Genomic DNA, 16631 nt, shown 5'->3' on the forward strand with positions numbered 1-16631 from the left:
TAGGTGACTTTATGATTATATTATGACGTAAAGGCTTTCATACCCGGTGAAACAGCTCTCACCGGTCATCATCTGCAAGGTGAAAGAGGCCCGCTCACAAATGAGCGCCATATATTTGACTCAATAAGAGGGATGTCCGGTGTGGCTCTGACCGATCGTGAGGGGCAGTGGAGCAAGCTTTCATTCAAACTGCACGCAAGTTCACACATTTGATGTTTGTTCAAGCGTGTCAGCTCCAGCAGGGTCGACAGGCTACCTCTGAGCGGGAGCAAGAAAGTCTGCGTGATGCCACCCAATATCACCGCGAGAGCTGACAGGGAGTGCATCTCGATGTTTTAGTCGCTACTGTTGTGATGGCGTGTTTCTGCTTCCAGCGAGCCGCAGCATTAAACATGCTTCCATCTCACTTTCTTTTGGATTGTTTTTTTTTTTTTTTTTTTTTATAGAAAGAGGAGAAACCAGTAGTCTGCAAGTCTGCAGAAGGCCTGCTGACCAGCACGGAGCAAATATCATGACTCATATTTGGGAATCTACAACCCAACTTTAGTTAGTCTGTGTGTGTGTGTGTGTGTGTGTGCAGCTGCAGGCTCTTGGAGGGAACGGTCGGAATTAAAGGTACACCCCGGCGGGGAGAATGTGTTGGCGGAATGCTCCGCCAGTTAAAGGGGAGGCGGAGGCCGCCGCGGTGACGGCGGAGCCCCCGGGGAGCCCGCACGACTCTTTCTCCCCACATTTTAAACGATATCTCCGCAAACGAAGGCGCAATCCGGCCGCGGAGGCGTCTCGATTAAGTAGCACCTTGTCCCGCCGCATGGATCCGGCCGGTTCCCCGCGGCTGCGGAGCGACGAGCGGAACCGGCGGAGTTGTGCTCAGGCGTTCGCCGCGGACAGCCGCTCGGAGCCGCGGTGCCGCCGCCGCCGTCCCCGCTCTTGTGTCGGGATCCAGCGCTGACTTGAAGCTGGTAAGGATAAACTGGTCAGTTCAATTAAAGGGGAAACGATGCAAGAATATAACTCCACTTTGGTGCTGAAATGACACACGGGTCCCCGGTAAACACGCAGCCCGCACCGGCTCCTCACGCACGGTCCACGGCGCGCACGGCCGGCGCCGTTCGCCTGAAAACAACTCTGATGTTGCACACATCGCATGGCGCGGGACAGCAAAGGGTTAATTTTTTCCGCCGCCGACATTTTTGTTGGGCGCTCAATGGCAACTTTCGAAGTTGGCCGTGCGGCGGCCTTGCTCCGCGGTCCCGCCGCGGGGTCCGGGTTCGGACCGCGGCGCGTCGAACCGGCGGACCCGGAACGCTCGGCTAGCTCCTCGTCGGCCGGAGCCGCCGTTGTTCGCCGGCTCACGCTTGGGTTGGCGTTAGCTTGCTGGGGCTAGCTAATGCTAACAGCGGCTAGCTAGGCTAGGCTAGGTTAGCTAGGCTAGCAGCCGCTCGCTTCGGAGGGAGTGATGCGCTTCCAGGCGAACGCACACGAACGGCGGGTATGTCGCTGCCTCCGTCGGCGTGTTTCCCGGATAAAAAGCTGCTTTCATGGTAAAGATGTGTTTGTGTATGTGTGTTTGACTACCTTGCCCAAGGGTTGAATGAACTCAGCAGCGTGTCGTATCCCCACTCCCCCTGTGTCCATCCCGGCCCCGGTGATGCGATGCGATGCGCCCGGCCGGTTAGCTGTTTCGCCGGCGTCAACCCCGTCAGGTGCTCGGTGGCCAGGTCACAGTGTGCCTCTTCATCTTCAGTGAAGATGTGAGATGGAGCAGACCTTCTGCAGCCCACCGTGGAGTTGTGTGTTCCCAGTGTTAGGGTCTGCTGTCAGTTCTGGGTCCGGTTCCAGACGTCCTCTGGACCTTTGAGTGGAAGCGTCTGTAGATACGGGCGTCTTTGTGCCAGCCTGGGAGGATGGTTGCTTCTCTGCGTATGTCCAGGAGTTGTCTTACCCCCAGGCCGCTCACTTAAATGTAAACAAACATTGCTTTTGGGAAAGGTGACTTTTTCCCCTTCCCTCTTCTTGCACCTTAGCCCATAAATGTGTCACACCGCTGCCCCCAGATGCTTCTGCTCATGGGTGCCTCTGTGGTTTCATGACAGGGTCTGGAGAATCGCCACGAAGGGTTTCCCGACAGCCAAAACCCTTTTTAACATCGCAAACTCAACCCATGGAGGTTCCTGTTGCTTGTTTACATTTGTTTCTAACGTTGCTCGACGTGAAGCATCATGATGTTTGTTTTTCTTCCAGCGCTGAGGGTGAGACTTTCTTCAGACATGGCCGTGAGGGAGTCCTTCAATCCTGAGAGCTATGAGCTGGACAAGAACTTCAGGCTCACGCGCTTCGCCGAGCTGAAGGGCACAGGCTGCAAGGTCAGCGCGCTATTTTCAAGTCTAAAGAAATGCAAATTGTTGTGCATTAACTTGGATATTTTCTTGGGTCACAGGTGCCCCAGGAGGTTTTAAAGAAGCTGCTAGAAAACCTACAGGAGAACCACTACCAGGAAGATGAGCAGTTCCTGGGAGCCGTTATGCCACGATTAGGTAATTTTAGGAAAACAATATTAGTAGTTTGGGCAAATTCTGCCAGTTGCGATATCTTTTATGAATTTACTGCAGGTTTAGTGAAAATAGCATTCGAAAAATGCAATCATGAATTTAAAAGCGTGACTGAAAAGGTCCTCGGAATATAGTTTGTTTGTGACTTTGGAGAACCTCGGGGTTCTGGCGGGAAGGTTGAACCGAGGTTTCTGTGGATGTTGGACATCAGAAACACACAACAGTCTCTGTCTCCGCACACAGTTCCGGCATCCGTCTGCGGTCTGACTCGGGTTCAGTTTTCCCGAACCGACACAGAACTCCCGTACCTTAAGTGTGGGTTAGCCCAGGTGGAAGTGCTTGTTGTTGTTGCCAGATTGACCTGCAAAATAAAGCTTGTTTTGAGTCTGGAGGGGAGTTTCACAATGCTCACCTAGGTGGGAATTGTAGCAGCTTAACCTCTCTTAACACAATGCTCTCTGTACTAAGAGCAGCCAGCCATAGGTAGACCCAGCTGTACGCTGGATCTGAAGACCGATCAATATCCACCGTGTCTCTCCTCACGTGTTTGAGCCAGCTCAAACATCACTTGACTTTTTCCTCGTAAGCTCGCGAGTGGTTGCCACTCAAATGCCGATAAGATAATAAAGTAATCTCTCTTTTTATTTTTGGAAGGCATAGGCATGGACACGTGTGTGATTCCCTTAAGACACGGAGGCCTTTCCCTTGTCCAGACGACAGATTACATCTACCCCATAGTGGATGACCCCTACATGATGGTACGAATAGCCTCCTTCCAGGTCTTTTACTTTTTTCAACATCATTCTGTATAATCGGCTTAATTTTCGGCATGTCGTTGTTTTTTGTTGTAGGGACGCATTGCTTGTGCTAATGTTCTAAGTGACCTCTACGCCATGGGAGTGACAGAATGTGACAATATGTTGATGCTTCTAGGAGTCAGCAACAAAATGTCAGAGAAGGTAAGTGGTGCTTCAGTTGAACTGTTGACTTTCCAATGTGTAGTTCATGCTGTAATAACATCTCTCCGGGCTGGATCTTACCAGGAGAGAGACAAAGTCATGCCACTCATTGTCCAGGGATTCAAGGATGCATCGGAAGAGGCAGGCACATCTGTAACGGGAGGACAAACAGTGCTCAATCCTTGGGTGGTAATGGGGGGAGTTGCAACAACAGTCTGCCAGCCCAATGAATTTATCATGTAGGAATAGATGATTCTTTGCTCACCTTGTTCTCAGCTGCCTCAGCGAAGTGATTTGTGTCAATGCTAAACAGATGTCGGCGTGTCTCGTTCCTCAGGCCAGACAACGCGGTGCCAGGAGACGTGTTGGTGCTCACCAAGCCTTTAGGAACCCAAGTGGCTGTTGCGGTGCACCAGTGGCTAGATATTGTATGTTTGCTCTTGCTGCTCAGAGCAGTTGTGGCCCCGCGTGAAATCACCGCCGCACCCGAATGGGATTGTCTAATGTCGCCGCTGTGAGCGAGTGCCTGAACGTGTCGCTGTCTCTTGCAGCCTGAGAAATGGAATAAGATCAAGTTAGTGGTCACCCAGGAAGACGTGGAGCTGGCTTACCATGAAGCGATGATGAACATGGCACGGCTCAACCGGACAGGTAGTTTTTCTGGGTTTTGTCATGGGACTACTTAAAGTATCTTTTGTGTATAGCTTGGATCATGGCACGGCCTGATTTCTGACATGGATCAATAGCTCAGCACACTGAGTGGTAACAGAAAATGACTGAATGACTTGGTGCTGAATTCATGTATGTGCAACATTAGCGTGTGCATTTGGTTGCGTGTAGAGGGCCCTCAGGGAGCTTGCACTTCCGTTCATATTGCCGGCAACCACTGTTTTCACCTTAACGTGTCTTTTCTCCATCCTGTGTTTTAGCGGCCGGTCTCATGCACACCTTCAACGCTCACGCGGCCACCGACATCACAGGGTTTGGCATCCTCGGCCACGCTCAGACCCTGGCACGACAGCAGCGCAGTGAAGTGTCCTTCGTAATCCACAACCTCCCGGTGCTCGCCAAGATGGCCGCGGTGTCCAAGGCCTGCGGGAACATGTTTGGGCTAATGCACGGCACCTGTCCTGAAACATCAGGTGTGTGTTTATAAGTAGGCAACAGCTATAACTATGAATTGACTTGATGCCTGTTCAACATAGAATTTAGCTCCATTGTCTTCAGTCGGCGTGTGAAAGTCAAATTTAATCCCGTTTATTCTGGATTACTTGCTAGAATGATTAAGAGTTGAGGTTCCAAAAGTGTTTTGAGAATATTGGGTGAGTGAACAGCAGCAAAAACAAAACAATTTGAAGTCCTTTAAAGTGTAACATCTCCAACAGCAGAGGGTGCAGTTGGGCTGTTTTAAGGGACCAGGATTTAGTTTGTAATAAAAAGCAGAAACCGTATGGAAGAAAGATGGGATTTCTCCTTGTCTTTCCCCTTCTGTTCTTCTTGAATGTTTCTAACCTGAATGAGGCTCAAAGTTGGGGGTGTTTGGTGTGTGGACGCGGCCTCCTGAGTCAGAACGTCAGGCGAAAGCAGGCTCGTGACCTCTAACCGACCCGATGTCCTTCCTCCGCAGGAGGCCTACTCATCTGTCTGCCTCGAGAGCAAGCCGCACGCTTCTGCGCGGAAATCAAGTCCCCGAAATACGGCGAAGGTCACCAGGCGTGGATCATTGGGATTGTAGAGAAAGGCAACCGCACCGCTCGCATCATCGACAAACCTCGAATCATAGAGGTGGCGCCTCAAGCCGCCACCCAGAATGTCAACCCAACTCCCGGCGCAACCTCTTAATCCTGTTCTCCTGCCGCATAGACCCATGCCCCGAGCTCTTCTGAGTGGTTTTAGACACGTCAAACAACCATGCTAGTGTTGAAATACATTACATACAAAGAATAGTATATGCACACAGAAGACTGGATCGGTGTATATCTCCATGGGAACACACAGCCCGGGGCCCGTCATCGCCCGGTGGACTCGACCCTCGGTAACCCCGTGACATCGGTAAGAAAATAGTGCATCAATCAAGTCCATTTGCCTTTCATGTCGGTTTTATTCTGTTGCGTTCAGCGTGCTCGATTGGGAAGAAGCGTCTGAGAGGAGCGACGAAGACGGTTCTCTGATACAGTTGATTCATTTTGAATCTTTGGCAGTCAGGTGTCTGTGGCGTCTGTGGCTCCTGAGGTGGCTCTCACCAAGCAGCGGGGCCACCCGATGGTGTTTTTCTTTGTCCATTCACTTTGTACAGGTATAAAGCTTAGTTTTAGTTAATTGCTGTAACTGATGCCTTGACCAGAATGGTTTGTTTTTTTATTACTTTTGACTTTTTTGTATCGACCCCAGCCAAACTAATAAATATTCAAATAGAAGATGCATCGTCCATGTTTGACATTAGGGGGATGCGTTCATCCCCATGACCTCTGCGCTTACATCCTGAACCTCCCCAGTACCCGGCGGGGGATTCGTCCCTCCGCCGCCCACGCTCCCCGTTGACGATCATGATTAGTGTTTGCATTACGGGACGTCGGAATTACGCGGATGTAAAAATCCCTCCGGAATATTTTTCCTGAACGATTGCTGTGGGTTATGAGCTTCCTGCCATTAGCCTTTTGTTCTGTGACATTCGGTGTGACTAAACCCGTTGCCAGAAGACATTATGGAAGCGATCTGACTTTGTGTCATGAATCTCCAAGCGGGTGAAAGGGCATGTGTTTAGTCTGAATAGCGTGGCCGGGCTGCGACGGCCTGTGTATATTTGGAATCCGACACCGCGTCTCCCCTCTTCTCCGAATAAAAACCTCTTCAAATAGGTTGTGTCGGCTCATTATATTCACCGCGGCGTCGATCTCCGTCCACTGAACTGTTGCGGTGCGGCCGAAGACCCCTTCGATTGCACATCCGTCCCATATCCAATGAAAAGTTATTTTCACACACACAAGTCTCTGTTGTAGCTCTATATTTCAGCAGGTCACCTCCTGGAAAGGATGTCGAAGAAGGGTTAGGTATCCAAAAAAAAAAAAAGATCTAAACACCATAACAAGGTCTGGAAAAGACAACAAACACAAGTTAGAAGAGTAACAACTATTCCATTAGTCCCATCAGGTTGGAATGAGGAGCTTGTCGGCGTGACCCCCGTCCACCGCGGGAGCCAAAGGTGCACCGTCCGTTAACTGATCATCTCCTCTTCCTGCTCCAGCTCTGTGTCTGTGTCCTTTGCAGGTTCAAAAAGTTCTTTGATATCCCTCAAGGCTTCGCTGATGCGGTAACCAAACCTGTATGAGCTCTGCAGGGGAGACACCATGGGACATGATGGCGGGCTAACGGGGGATCCCTGTCATAAGATTCTCATGCCATGTTCTTACCGTTTCAGGACTGGAGTGCTTGCTGGAGATATGGAATGTGATGAGGTTTTCTCCAGCGATGATGTAAGACACACCATAGCCGTCGTCATCCACCTTAAGAGCAGACGAGAGAAGCTTTTGAGACTAATTGACATGCATTTTTCTCTAACTGGGATCAGCTAACTTTGGAGCATCACATCGGTACATAACCGTGGTCCTGTCTAAGATGGCCTCTTGTATTGGGTAGGTTGAAAGATACTAACAGTTTCCCCACCAGAGCTATGCTCGATAGTCACGTATGCCTGTGCGCTTTAGGTGATGTACGGCAAAACGAGACTGGACGGCAGCGTAAGGAAGGTGTAGAATTGCCCGTCAGACTTTTGTTGTTAAAGATTCCTAAAATAATCCATACGATTACAAAGCAGCCGTTGATGTTGATGTTACCCATCCCTTCAAGGCTAACTCTGGCCTAAATGGAGGCCTTGTGGCTACGTTTGCTTGTGATTATGTTTCTATAATGGTGAACACATTATGGGGTGCGTGGCTTCGTCTGCGGCGTTAGTATTTTCATTTTCACTCCGTTCTGACAGAATTGAAACCCCACATTCAGCGTCCGGAGAAAAGACCATTTGACTCACGGGACCAAATCCGACGCCGGCGCACACGTATTCTGGGAACTTTTCGATGTTGATGAGATTGAGCTGCTGCTGAGGGGTCTGGCTGGTGGACAACCTCCAGGGCTGTGACAGCACCTGGAGGCGACAAGGACAGCGGAATTAGGAGAAGACAACCCAGGGGTTTTGATGGGCGGGTGTGGGGGTCGGGTTCTGACCTCGTCCAGGAACGGCGAGTCAACGCCAAGGTATTTGGACATGATGTAGAGGCAGAAGAGGTGGCGATCCACGCCGGAACCGGTCATGGCCAGACGGTACATGTTCTGATGTTTGGCTGCCGCCTTCTCGAATAGCGCCAGTCTCTGCTCTCTCTGTTTGCAGAAACAGACAAAAAAAGTCAACCTTACCACTCGTGTCCCAGAAACAGCTGTAAACAGCCTGTAAGTAGTCCTGACAGGATGGTGCTTTATGTCCTTCCAGGGTGCGCGAACTTCTGCTGCTTACGCTTTTCTTCGTGTTTATCATGGCTCTGGCAAACTTGGCCGACTCGATGGTGCAGGAGCGGACCGTCTCCGTCCGGCCGTCTCTGAACATTCGGGTCATGGACGACTCGTACGTCTGACAGAAGTGGCCCTGGTCCTGTGAAGCAGCGGGATTGCCGAAGGTGGTCACAAAGCACCGAGCAGTCGCGACGGTCTAACACACCGCCGAGCCGTACCTTCAGCTGGGCCAGCTGCAGGGCCATCTGGACGAAGGCATCGGGACTTGTCTTGCACCTCTTGATCAGGCCTTTCCCAAAGTCACTAAACACAAAGCCATGGAAATCCACGTCTTCAGCCAGTCGCCTCGCAAATCGGTACGACAGCTCAATGATTCGATTGCACTGAGAGAAAGGACAGTGGAAGGCGGCGATGACGTCGAACTCAAAGGATGGCCGAGGCGAACGGGTCATGAAGAGCGGACGGACGCGGAGCTCTGACTTACCTCCCTTGGAATCTGCCACTGTAGTCGGGTGGGACGAGGCAGGCCGCTGTTCACCTCTCCTTTGCAGTGGCCCTCCAATGTGTAGCCCAGGTGGAAGCAGTCTGTTGCCAGGACATACTACAGAGAGAAGTTCATCCCTGAGAAATATCCCGAAAATCATGCTTTTACCCCCCAAAAAAACGTATGGCCGTTCCCGACATCATGAAAGCGCAAGTGACTCTCTTTAACAAACTTTTCCAAACTCCGTTTCACATTGTATGGCATTGAAAGGTGTTGGGACAACTGGAGAGGTTGAGGTATGCCCTTGACAAGAGGCCTTTGCAAGTCAGAATAGATGAGAGGAACAGCGAGGCTGAAAAAGGGTAGCGATGGAGAAGATCTGGGTAGGAGGCTGAGGTTTGAGCTGCCAGGCAGGAGGTCGAGAGGAAGGCCAGAGAGGAGGCTTTTGGAAGGAGGGGAAGAGGACAGGAAGCTAGTTGGTGTGAGATGGCAGGGTTAGATGGAGGCAGGGGATTGGTTGTGGAGACCCCTGAAGGGAGCAGCCCACAGGAGGAGGAGAAGCCGTGTAATGGTACTCAACACCGAATACTGTGATGCGTAAAAGATGCGGCGTCCAAAGGGTAAATACCTCCCACATGTGTCCAACAATGGGTGCGTCCGCCCAGGAGTGCTCAGCATTGATACCCACTTTTCCATTTTTGTAGGCCACCAGGTTGAAGGACTTGTCAAACCACCTGTGAGTAACGGAGAGAACATTTGGAAGCAAAAACACCTGGAGTAAGAGTCGGCCCGGCTGAGGGCTCCTCCGCTCGCCTCCTCCTACCTGTTGTAACACCTCCCGTGAAGCAGGGACTTGCCGTAATCGTCGAGGAAATTTTGCTTTGAATCGTAGGACTGCGCCACGTCGTCCAGCGCCAGGAAGAAGGCGGCCGACTCGATGGCGTCCAACGACGCTTTGTTCGCTCCTCGGCTGAAGTATTTGTTCCGAGCCAGGGCCCACGGAAGTCTGGAAGCGGAGGTCGCAGTCAGGCGTCTACTCAGTGTGCACGTTTGACCGCCGTCTGACTTCTATTCACCGATTCCCCGCCGTCAGAGCCGCTAGCTTCACTTCCCCGGGCTGAGGTTCCGATGTATCGCTGATGATTTTTTGGAATTGCGTCTGCAGCTCCCTGGGCGAGAGGTGGCGCCCTCCGGTGTACAGCCAGACCTGGAAGTAGCGACCTTTGTGGTAGACGACCAGATGTTTACGGTCCGCCAGGTGCTGCACAGTATCTGCAAACGGCGAGGGGGGAGAGCAGAGTGAAGGGCAGGCGGAGCGAGATGCCGGATGGCTTGGTAGGAACTGCCGCTCCTTTGACAGGAAACCGATGCATGAATGATGCTCTTCGCGCCGAGTTCTTCCCGGACCGACGCTCGCCCTCACCTGTGTCGATGCCAGGGATGCGGGTGGTGTTAAACATTCTCTCCATCTGAGCGGAGCACATGGGCACCGTCCCCAGAGCCCACATCTGGGGAGGAGAAGCAACGAGAGATCGCCTTCAGACGTTGAAGCGTGGGTTAGCTTTGAGGGACGCCGCGAGCAGAAAGGGCGGTTGGCCTTTACCGGAGCCAGCTCGCCGCGCTCCAGCTTCCGTCTGTACTGCAGCATGGCGTGGACCACGTTTCCTGCCCGCGCAGCTTGCCGGTTTGTTGGGGTCACGTACAAGAAGTCCTGGGGAGACGTTCATTCGTTGGTTCAGAGGAGAAGGTCCGAGGAGAACCGGTTTCGCGGGACCTCGACCTTACCATTATGTAAAAGTTACTGTTGATCATGATGGGGCTCCTGCTTCTCAGATAGATGTACTCCTCCCACCAGTCACTAACCTGGAGACGACGGCAGCTCGTGAAGAACAACGCGACCGGCCCGAACTCAAACCCCGACCGCGTGACGCTCCGGCAGACGGTACTCACGTAATTCGTGGCCCACCAGGATTTTAGGATCAGATATCTCTGCAGCTTCTTGGCTTCGTTGTCCAGAAAATGTTTGGCCTGCATCTGCTTTTCTTCTTGCTGGTCGTCGGTCAGCAAGGGCACCATGGACTCCAGGTACTACGGATGAGAAGAGGACCGTTTGGTAAGTGTATCTCAGCACCCGGAAGATGTCATGGCCGATCAAAGAGCATCGGCCAGTAAGAAGGAAAGGTGAAGAAGGTGGAGGTGAGAGCAGCCACGGTGTCTGGCTTGGAGACAACGAGGAGAAGACAGGAGGCAGAGATGAAGATGCGAAGGTTCCTCTTTGGCGGTGAGGAGGATGGAGAGGCTCGGGGAGGAGGCCATCAGAGGGACAACACATGGTTGACGTTCTGGAGATGGTCACACTGAGATGATTCGGACGTGGGACAGAGGAGGGATGGAGAAGATCTGGGTAGAAGAATGCTGAGGTTGGAGGAGGAGGAACAGGCAGGAGGTTTATGGATGGAGGGAAGGAAAGAGGACTGGAAAGTAGGTGTTGTGAAAGAAGAGGGTGAGATGGAGGCAGATCAGTTATCAGTGTGTGTGTGTGTGTGTGTGTGTGTGTGTGTTATGACTGAGGGATGGAGAGTTGATGTTCTCCCTTACCCTCTTGATTGTGTCCTCCACACTGGGCAAAGGGAGCCTGGGTAAGGATGCCTGGAAGCTGTAGAGCAGCGGCCTGCGCCCACACAACATCTTCACCAGGGTCTAAGAACAAGCAAATAGCATCAGAGACGACGTCCATCTTGCAGATCCGGCAGAGGAGGAGGAAGAAAAGGAGAAAAGGGCCGGACGTACCAGCCACACTTTGGTGCACGAAGTCATCGTCCCGTGAGGCTCAAAGATCCAGCCGTGGTATGAGAGCAGGGCCTTCAGGGTGTATCTCAGGAGGTAGATGAGGAACAGCCACAGGCCTGTGGCGAAGACCACGGCGCTCAGCACGGCCCGGGTCTGCGCCGACAGGAGGTCACTGGGCGGACGACACGCCGGTCAGACTCCCGTTCATCCAGAACTCCGGACGGCGGCCGCTGTCGGATTCTCCCACCTGTGTGGAAAGCGCTCCTCCAGGAGGTCGACCATCCCCAGGGAGGCGTCCATCTGAAGGTACCGGCCGCTCAGCATCACGGTGACGATGACGAGCCAGCTGGAGAGGCTGACGGGGTAGACCCCGGCGAGCACGCCGTTCTGAGAAGAGGCGAAGAATGAACCACCCGGAGGAAACAAACGTGCATCGAGTCCAAGTTCTCGGCTGCCGTCGGACCTTGAACTGTATTGCCCTCTTCCACGACGTCAACCCCGACAGGTAGATGGTTCTGATGACCTCCTGCCCCAGCTTCAGCTCGGCGCCCTCCGGAGGAACGGTGAACTGGATGGCCACGGCCTGGTGCGCCTCGGCCATGTCTGGGAGCGCGTCGGTCGGACGATCCGCGGAGACGGCGCCGCGCTAAGATTCCTATATGAGGTAACAGAGGGCGACATCACTGCAAACGATGATGGAAGACAGCGGGTTTCCCCTTTTGTGACATCGCTGCTGGAAGATGGAGGCCCACCTTCGACGTCTCCTGCTTGAAATGCGCTCGTCTTTAAATGACCTTCGCGTCCTTACAGCCGTCGCACACACACACACACACACACACACACACACACGCGTTCCTTGCCCCGTCCCCAAAACACCTCTTCAAAGTCTTTGTTTTTTTTTTTTTGAAAGCAACGGCGGATCATCGTTCGCGGAGACCCCGGGTTCCCGAGCCGGAGACGGGCCGACGGGTTTTGGGTTACTTTTTCCACGTCATGTGACCAAACAGGCAACAAGTAGGGCAAAGGTGAGGAGCCAGATATAGCAGGGCACCAGCGGCCCAACGTAAACACAGCTCACGTCGCATGCGGGAAGACCCGGGAGAACGGCGCTTTCCTTCCGACACACTTGGCATGGCTTCCTGAGCCCGGTCTGAGGCCTGCAGCCCGAGTCCGGGACCCAGAACCCAGAACCCAGAACCCAGCACGACCCCAGACCCGCCGCTGACACAACACAAGAAAAGACAGAAGGGGAAAACAGGTACAGGCAGCTTCCTTCTTTACCTTTCCAGCCGTGGATCGGTGCAATCAGACGAGGGGTCGATCTCAGAGGCCAGGTGTGTGTGTGTGTGTATGTGTGTGTGTCAGCCAGGCAGCAGAGACGTCTGCTCACTGGGACCAACTGACCTTGGAGCGACTCTCCTCAGGGAGTGAGGTCACCGTCAACTTCCTCTGCCTCTTTAATCTCTCTCTCTCTCTTTCTCCCTCCCTCTCTCCTTTTTTCTCTGCCTCCTCTCTCTCTCTCTCTCTCTCTCTCTCTCTCTCTCTCTCTCTCTCTCTCTCTCCCCGTTGAAGTTTCTCTCTGTAACCAGACACCAGGTGGGTCACAGTGAGTCTGACCTCACGTGCTGAGGCTCCAGATGGAGCTCTGACATTTCCTCCTCAACCAGTGAGAGAAGACAGAGAGATCAATGGAAGGACGAAAAAAACAGATAAATCTCTCTCTCACACACACATACACACACACACACACTTGGCAGTTAAGGCTTCTTCACGTGGGTCTGTGAAACCAGCTATTGTGATGTTTGTGCGTTTTTGCCGATGTCACTTTCAAGTTGGGGTTATTTTCAGAGCAGGTTCTGCTCAGAGGGAAGGTGGAGACGTTTTACACGACACCGTTAAAAGATAAGATAAGATAAAAACAACTTTATTTATCCCGAAGGAAATTGTTGTGCCAGAGTTTCAAGCAAAAACATAACAATAATAGATAATAGTAGGAAGGAGGGAGAATAAGAAATACAATAAAATACACTGCTCAAAAAAATAAAGGGAAGACTTAAAAAACACATCCTAGATTTAAATGAATGAAATATTCTTATGAAATACTTTACACAGTTGAATGTGCTGACAACAAAATCACACAAAAATGATCAATGGAAATCAATTGTATCAACCCATGGAGGTCTGGATAAGAATCACACCCAAAATTAAAGTGTAAAAACAAACTCCAGGCTGATCCAACTTTGATGTAATGTCCTTAAAACAAGTCAAAATGAATCTGTGTTGCTTCCTGAGTGGACACTATGATTTCACAGAAGTGTGATTGACTTGGAGTTACATTGTGTTGTTCAAGTGTTCCCTTTATTTTTTTGAGCAGTATATAAATTGTCGAGGTTAAGGCTATCAAGTGTTTTGAGGTCTAAAAGCTGAGGAAAAATGTTTTTATTAACCGGCAGAAAGTAAAGCGACCTCCAGGGGAGGTTCTGACGTCGACCAGAACGGCACAAATTAAAAATGTCAAAAATGCAGAAAGAAGACGGCCTCATAGGAGGTGGAGACGGGTCGGGGAGGGAGGGTTCTGACGGAGAGGGTGTCCAGATCCACCTCGGCAACGCTGTTGTGGTCGACGCTCGGCATCAGGACCCGCTCACCTGCCACGGTTCCCTGTCCCACCAGGGCCACCTTCTGAGCTGCGTGCACCTGCAGACCACAGGGTTTAGTCAGAAGACACGCTGACACAACAAGGGCTCCGAAGAAATACAACATGTTTGTCATTTTGTGTATTCATGTGTTCATTCCTGCCATGCTCAGTGTTTGGATGCAGTGATAGCACGGCTGCTTTGAGTGTGAGCTCCGTCTGCTCTGGATCTCCACGCCGGCCGATGGGAACATTGGGTTGATCTCCCGGTGGATGCTCGCGTTGTCGTGCTCTGCCGTGGTCTACGTGTCTCGTGCACGCTCCTGTCTGCACGCTTCACTGTCCCGTGAGGAAGCAGAAGGTCCGCTCTTGCAGCTGCGCGGCGTGAGGGTGGTTACCTCTCCCCAGGTTCCAGTCCGCACGCAGTAGGACGTCACCACGCTGCTCGAGTTGTTCCCGCCGATCACGACCAGCCTGTCGGTGGCGCCCAGGAAGGAGAGGGTCGGGAGGTCGGCGGCGGCTCGGCTCAGTGTTGGTGCGAGTTCGGACCACACATCTGCACGCGGAGGAACCCGCGTTCACATTGATATACGAGATGGAGAAAGACGGAAAAAAAAAATCAGAGCGTCGGCTCTCCGCACCTTCTCTGGTGTCGTACCGCAGCAGCAGCTTCTCCCCGGTCCTCTGGATGCTCCCCAGAACGTAGACGCAGTGTCCCAGGCTCGCCGCCAGGGGCACGTCATGGGACAAAGACAAGGTGAACTGGAAATCTGTGAGTGGCAGCGAGGAGACAAACCTGAGGCAGAAGTCCAAACACAGACAAACGTCAGCGGCATCTTCGCTTCAGAACGGCCCGGACTCCAGCCGAAGGACGCAAAAACGAACACCTCCACGTGTCCTCCCACGGATGGTAGCGCTCCACGGCCGTGTACAGGCTTGTGGCCGAGTCGGGGGCCACCAGGGAGTCCAGGTACCAGCCTCCGACGGCGTATATGCGGCCGTCACAGGCCACCGCGCTGAAGTGCCTCCTGTGCTGCGGACACAAGAGGAGGGACGTCTTCTCCTCGGGGCTGCTTCGGACGAGGAACACGGGGACGGGATCCCGTCTGTCTTACCTTGATGAGAGGAGCCGTGGAGATCCAGGTGTGAGACAATGGGTTGTACCTGAAGGAGGCCATCTTGAAGTGCCAGCCCCTGCCGACCTGCTGCCGGTGCCCCCCCAGGATGTACAGGTAGTTGTAGAGGACGACGGCGGTGAGACACCATTTATCGGCCGCGAAGGGAAGCCGGGTCAACGGACGCCACCGTCCGCCGTCCTCGGAGCCCGGGTTCAGGAGGAAGACCTGTCGGGCTTCTTCCGTTTCTGGATCTTGCCAAGATGTCAGGTTCTCCTTCCTGAGGCTGCAGAGATGCGAGCGGCCTCGTGTTCGAAGGAGGACGAGTTCCTCCCGTTCCTCTGCGCTTAGAGACCTGGGGGAGGAATCGGTTTGGAAGGAGACGTCAACGACCGATGCGGCGAATCTCACTCTAAGCTGGGAGCCCTTCGTTCACGCATGTAGCAATCGAATTACTGCCAGGACACCTGGTCAGGTCAGACAGCTCCAGGAGGTTCACACTCAGATAGGAGAAGACGGTCATCCTCAGCTCCTCGCAGCAGATCTCCTGCGCCAGATTCAGGTAGGACAGGCAGTTTTCTGGTCTGATTATCTTTGCCAGCAAGGACAGGAGCTCCGTGAGGAAGGCCTCGGCCAGAAGGTAACTGCCGACCTACGCACACAGGGACCGGTCGTCATGAAGGCGATGGTGAACGGCGACGCGTGATCAGGAGGTGCGCGTACCCAAATGTGCGCGGCCAACTCTTCCTCCAGAGGGAGGTGGAATCGACCGTTGAAGGAAAACTCAAGGAAATGATAGAAGACGGTGGAGGACACGTGATCCAGGCGGACGAGGCTCTCTCTGGTCTCTCTCATTCTAGACTGGGCCAAGGCTCTGAAGAACTCACTGGACTGGGAGAGCTGACCCAGATCCACCTGGAGATTAGTCACAGAAACTACAATTTTTTTTCCCCCCACTTCTCAATCCATCACCTATTTCTGGCACTTTCTACTTACATAGAATGCATGCGTGCTGGTTTGGACCTTGGCCAGGGTGCCTCCTCCCCCAGAGGGGTAGGTTCGTAACGCCACATTGGTTTTCCACTCCTCTGGCTCTGCCGGCCAGGAAGCTCGCTCTGCGAGGACCGGGGATGCCAACCAAGCCGTGAGGATTGGAAAAGCTCCGCAGATCATCTTCAGACCATACTTCACCCATAGTTTCATCCTCTCCAGGAGCGCCGTGAGACAACGCTTGAAGAGCATCATTTCATAAGGAACACGTTCGGACCGAGGTGCAGCCGCTCTGACCTGATATTATTTCAGGTCTGAGATATTTAAAATGCTGTAGCTGAGTTCAAAGTAGGCTTTCGGGATGACCTGCAGAAGTTCAGTCCCAAGAGCCGCAGCCGGCCGACGGGCGGAGGAGTCCGATATCACCGGAGAGTCGTCGATTCCTATCTCGGCTCGGCCGCGTGACCTCGGAGGAAACGTTTACCTGAAGATCCGAGGACGACGCTTCGGCCAGTTTCGTCGAGAAGAAGCGTCCGTCTTCTCAGCGCGGGGCTGTTTGTTTGGATCGACCTATTTTTAGCCCTCTGCGGGAACCATGGCCGC

The 16631-nt window shown here is 52.9% G+C and overlaps 3 protein-coding genes across 6 annotated transcripts; 1 reads left to right on the forward strand and 2 right to left on the reverse strand.

The window, feature by feature from the left end:
- The first annotated feature begins 658 nt into the window (after nt 1–658).
- On the forward strand, nt 659–5928 carry sephs1 (selenophosphate synthetase 1). 4 transcript variants are annotated; one of them, XM_086163060.1, is made up of 10 exons: nt 659–962; nt 2245–2366; nt 2441–2537; nt 3207–3310; nt 3404–3511; nt 3596–3750; nt 3849–3939; nt 4063–4162; nt 4441–4653; nt 5139–5928. In XM_086163060.1, the coding sequence occupies exons 2-10, from the start codon at nt 2271–2273 to the stop codon at nt 5351–5353; spliced, it is 1179 nt and encodes a 392-aa protein (XP_086019186.1). In that variant the 5' UTR covers nt 659–962; nt 2245–2270; the 3' UTR covers nt 5354–5928. The 4 variants fall into 4 exon arrangements, with proteins under 4 accessions (XP_086019186.1, XP_086019185.1, XP_086019184.1 ...); XM_086163059.1 differs by lacking the exon at nt 659–962 and adding an exon at nt 1198–1492; XM_086163058.1 differs by lacking the exon at nt 659–962 and adding an exon at nt 1212–1544.
- Nucleotides 5929–6501: 573 nt separating this feature from the next.
- Nucleotides 6502–12733, reverse strand: cpt1b (carnitine palmitoyltransferase 1B (muscle)). The gene is made up of 19 exons (XM_086163056.1): nt 12570–12733; nt 11752–11943; nt 11536–11675; nt 11289–11460; nt 11097–11198; nt 10449–10586; nt 10284–10361; nt 10102–10209; nt 9922–10006; nt 9575–9770; nt 9322–9504; nt 9127–9232; nt 8499–8615; nt 8233–8397; nt 8019–8153; nt 7733–7885; nt 7539–7652; nt 6922–7014; nt 6502–6842 (listed from the first exon to the last, which is right to left on the reverse strand). Exons 2-19 carry the CDS (start codon nt 11887–11889, stop codon nt 6726–6728), a joined length of 2340 nt encoding a protein of 779 aa, XP_086019182.1. The 5' UTR covers nt 11890–11943; nt 12570–12733; the 3' UTR covers nt 6502–6725.
- Nucleotides 12734–12973: 240 nt separating this feature from the next.
- Nucleotides 12974–16585, reverse strand: LOC147225284 (kelch repeat and BTB domain-containing protein 13). Its single transcript, XM_086163364.1, has 8 exons — nt 16035–16585; nt 15762–15953; nt 15506–15690; nt 15039–15393; nt 14811–14956; nt 14565–14719; nt 14322–14479; nt 12974–13985 (listed from the first exon to the last, which is right to left on the reverse strand). The coding sequence occupies exons 1-8, from the start codon at nt 16281–16283 to the stop codon at nt 13803–13805; spliced, it is 1623 nt and encodes a 540-aa protein (XP_086019490.1). The 5' UTR covers nt 16284–16585; the 3' UTR covers nt 12974–13802.
- Nucleotides 16586–16631: the final 46 nt, after the last annotated feature.

This window comes from Fistularia commersonii, chromosome 17 (assembly GCF_037954325.1).
Source record: "Fistularia commersonii isolate RoL2024-O1a breed Wild chromosome 17, RoL_Fcom_v1.0, whole genome shotgun sequence".
In the NCBI taxonomy this organism is placed as follows: Eukaryota; Metazoa; Chordata; class Actinopteri; order Syngnathiformes; family Fistulariidae; genus Fistularia; species Fistularia commersonii.

Coding starts and splice junctions, on each gene's coding strand:
- sephs1 (XM_086163058.1), top strand. CDS start 1,460: ATGCGCTTCCAGGCGAACGCACACGAACGGCGGGTATGTCGCTGCCTC. Junction 1,545..2,244: donor GATAAAAAGCTGCTTTCATG/GTAAAGATGTGT, acceptor TTTTTCTTCCAG/CGCTGAGGGTGAGACTTTCT. Junction 3,751..3,848: donor CAGCCCAATGAATTTATCAT/GTAGGAATAGAT, acceptor CTCGTTCCTCAG/GCCAGACAACGCGGTGCCAG.
- cpt1b (XM_086163056.1), bottom strand. CDS start 11,889: ATGGCCGAGGCGCACCAGGCCGTGGCCATCCAGTTCACCGTTCCTCCG. Junction 10,210..10,283: donor ACAGTAACTTTTACATAATG/GTAAGGTCGAGG, acceptor ACGTCTCCCCAG/GACTTCTTGTACGTGACCCC. Junction 9,233..9,321: donor CACGGGAGGTGTTACAACAG/GTAGGAGGAGGC, acceptor CGTTACTCACAG/GTGGTTTGACAAGTCCTTCA.
- LOC147225284 (XM_086163364.1), bottom strand. CDS start 16,283: ATGATGCTCTTCAAGCGTTGTCTCACGGCGCTCCTGGAGAGGATGAAA. Junction 14,957..15,038: donor CCACGGCTCCTCTCATCAAG/GTAAGACAGACG, acceptor TTGTGTCCGCAG/CACAGGAGGCACTTCAGCGC. Junction 13,986..14,321: donor GGACTGGAACCTGGGGAGAG/GTAACCACCCTC, acceptor TGTGGTCTGCAG/GTGCACGCAGCTCAGAAGGT.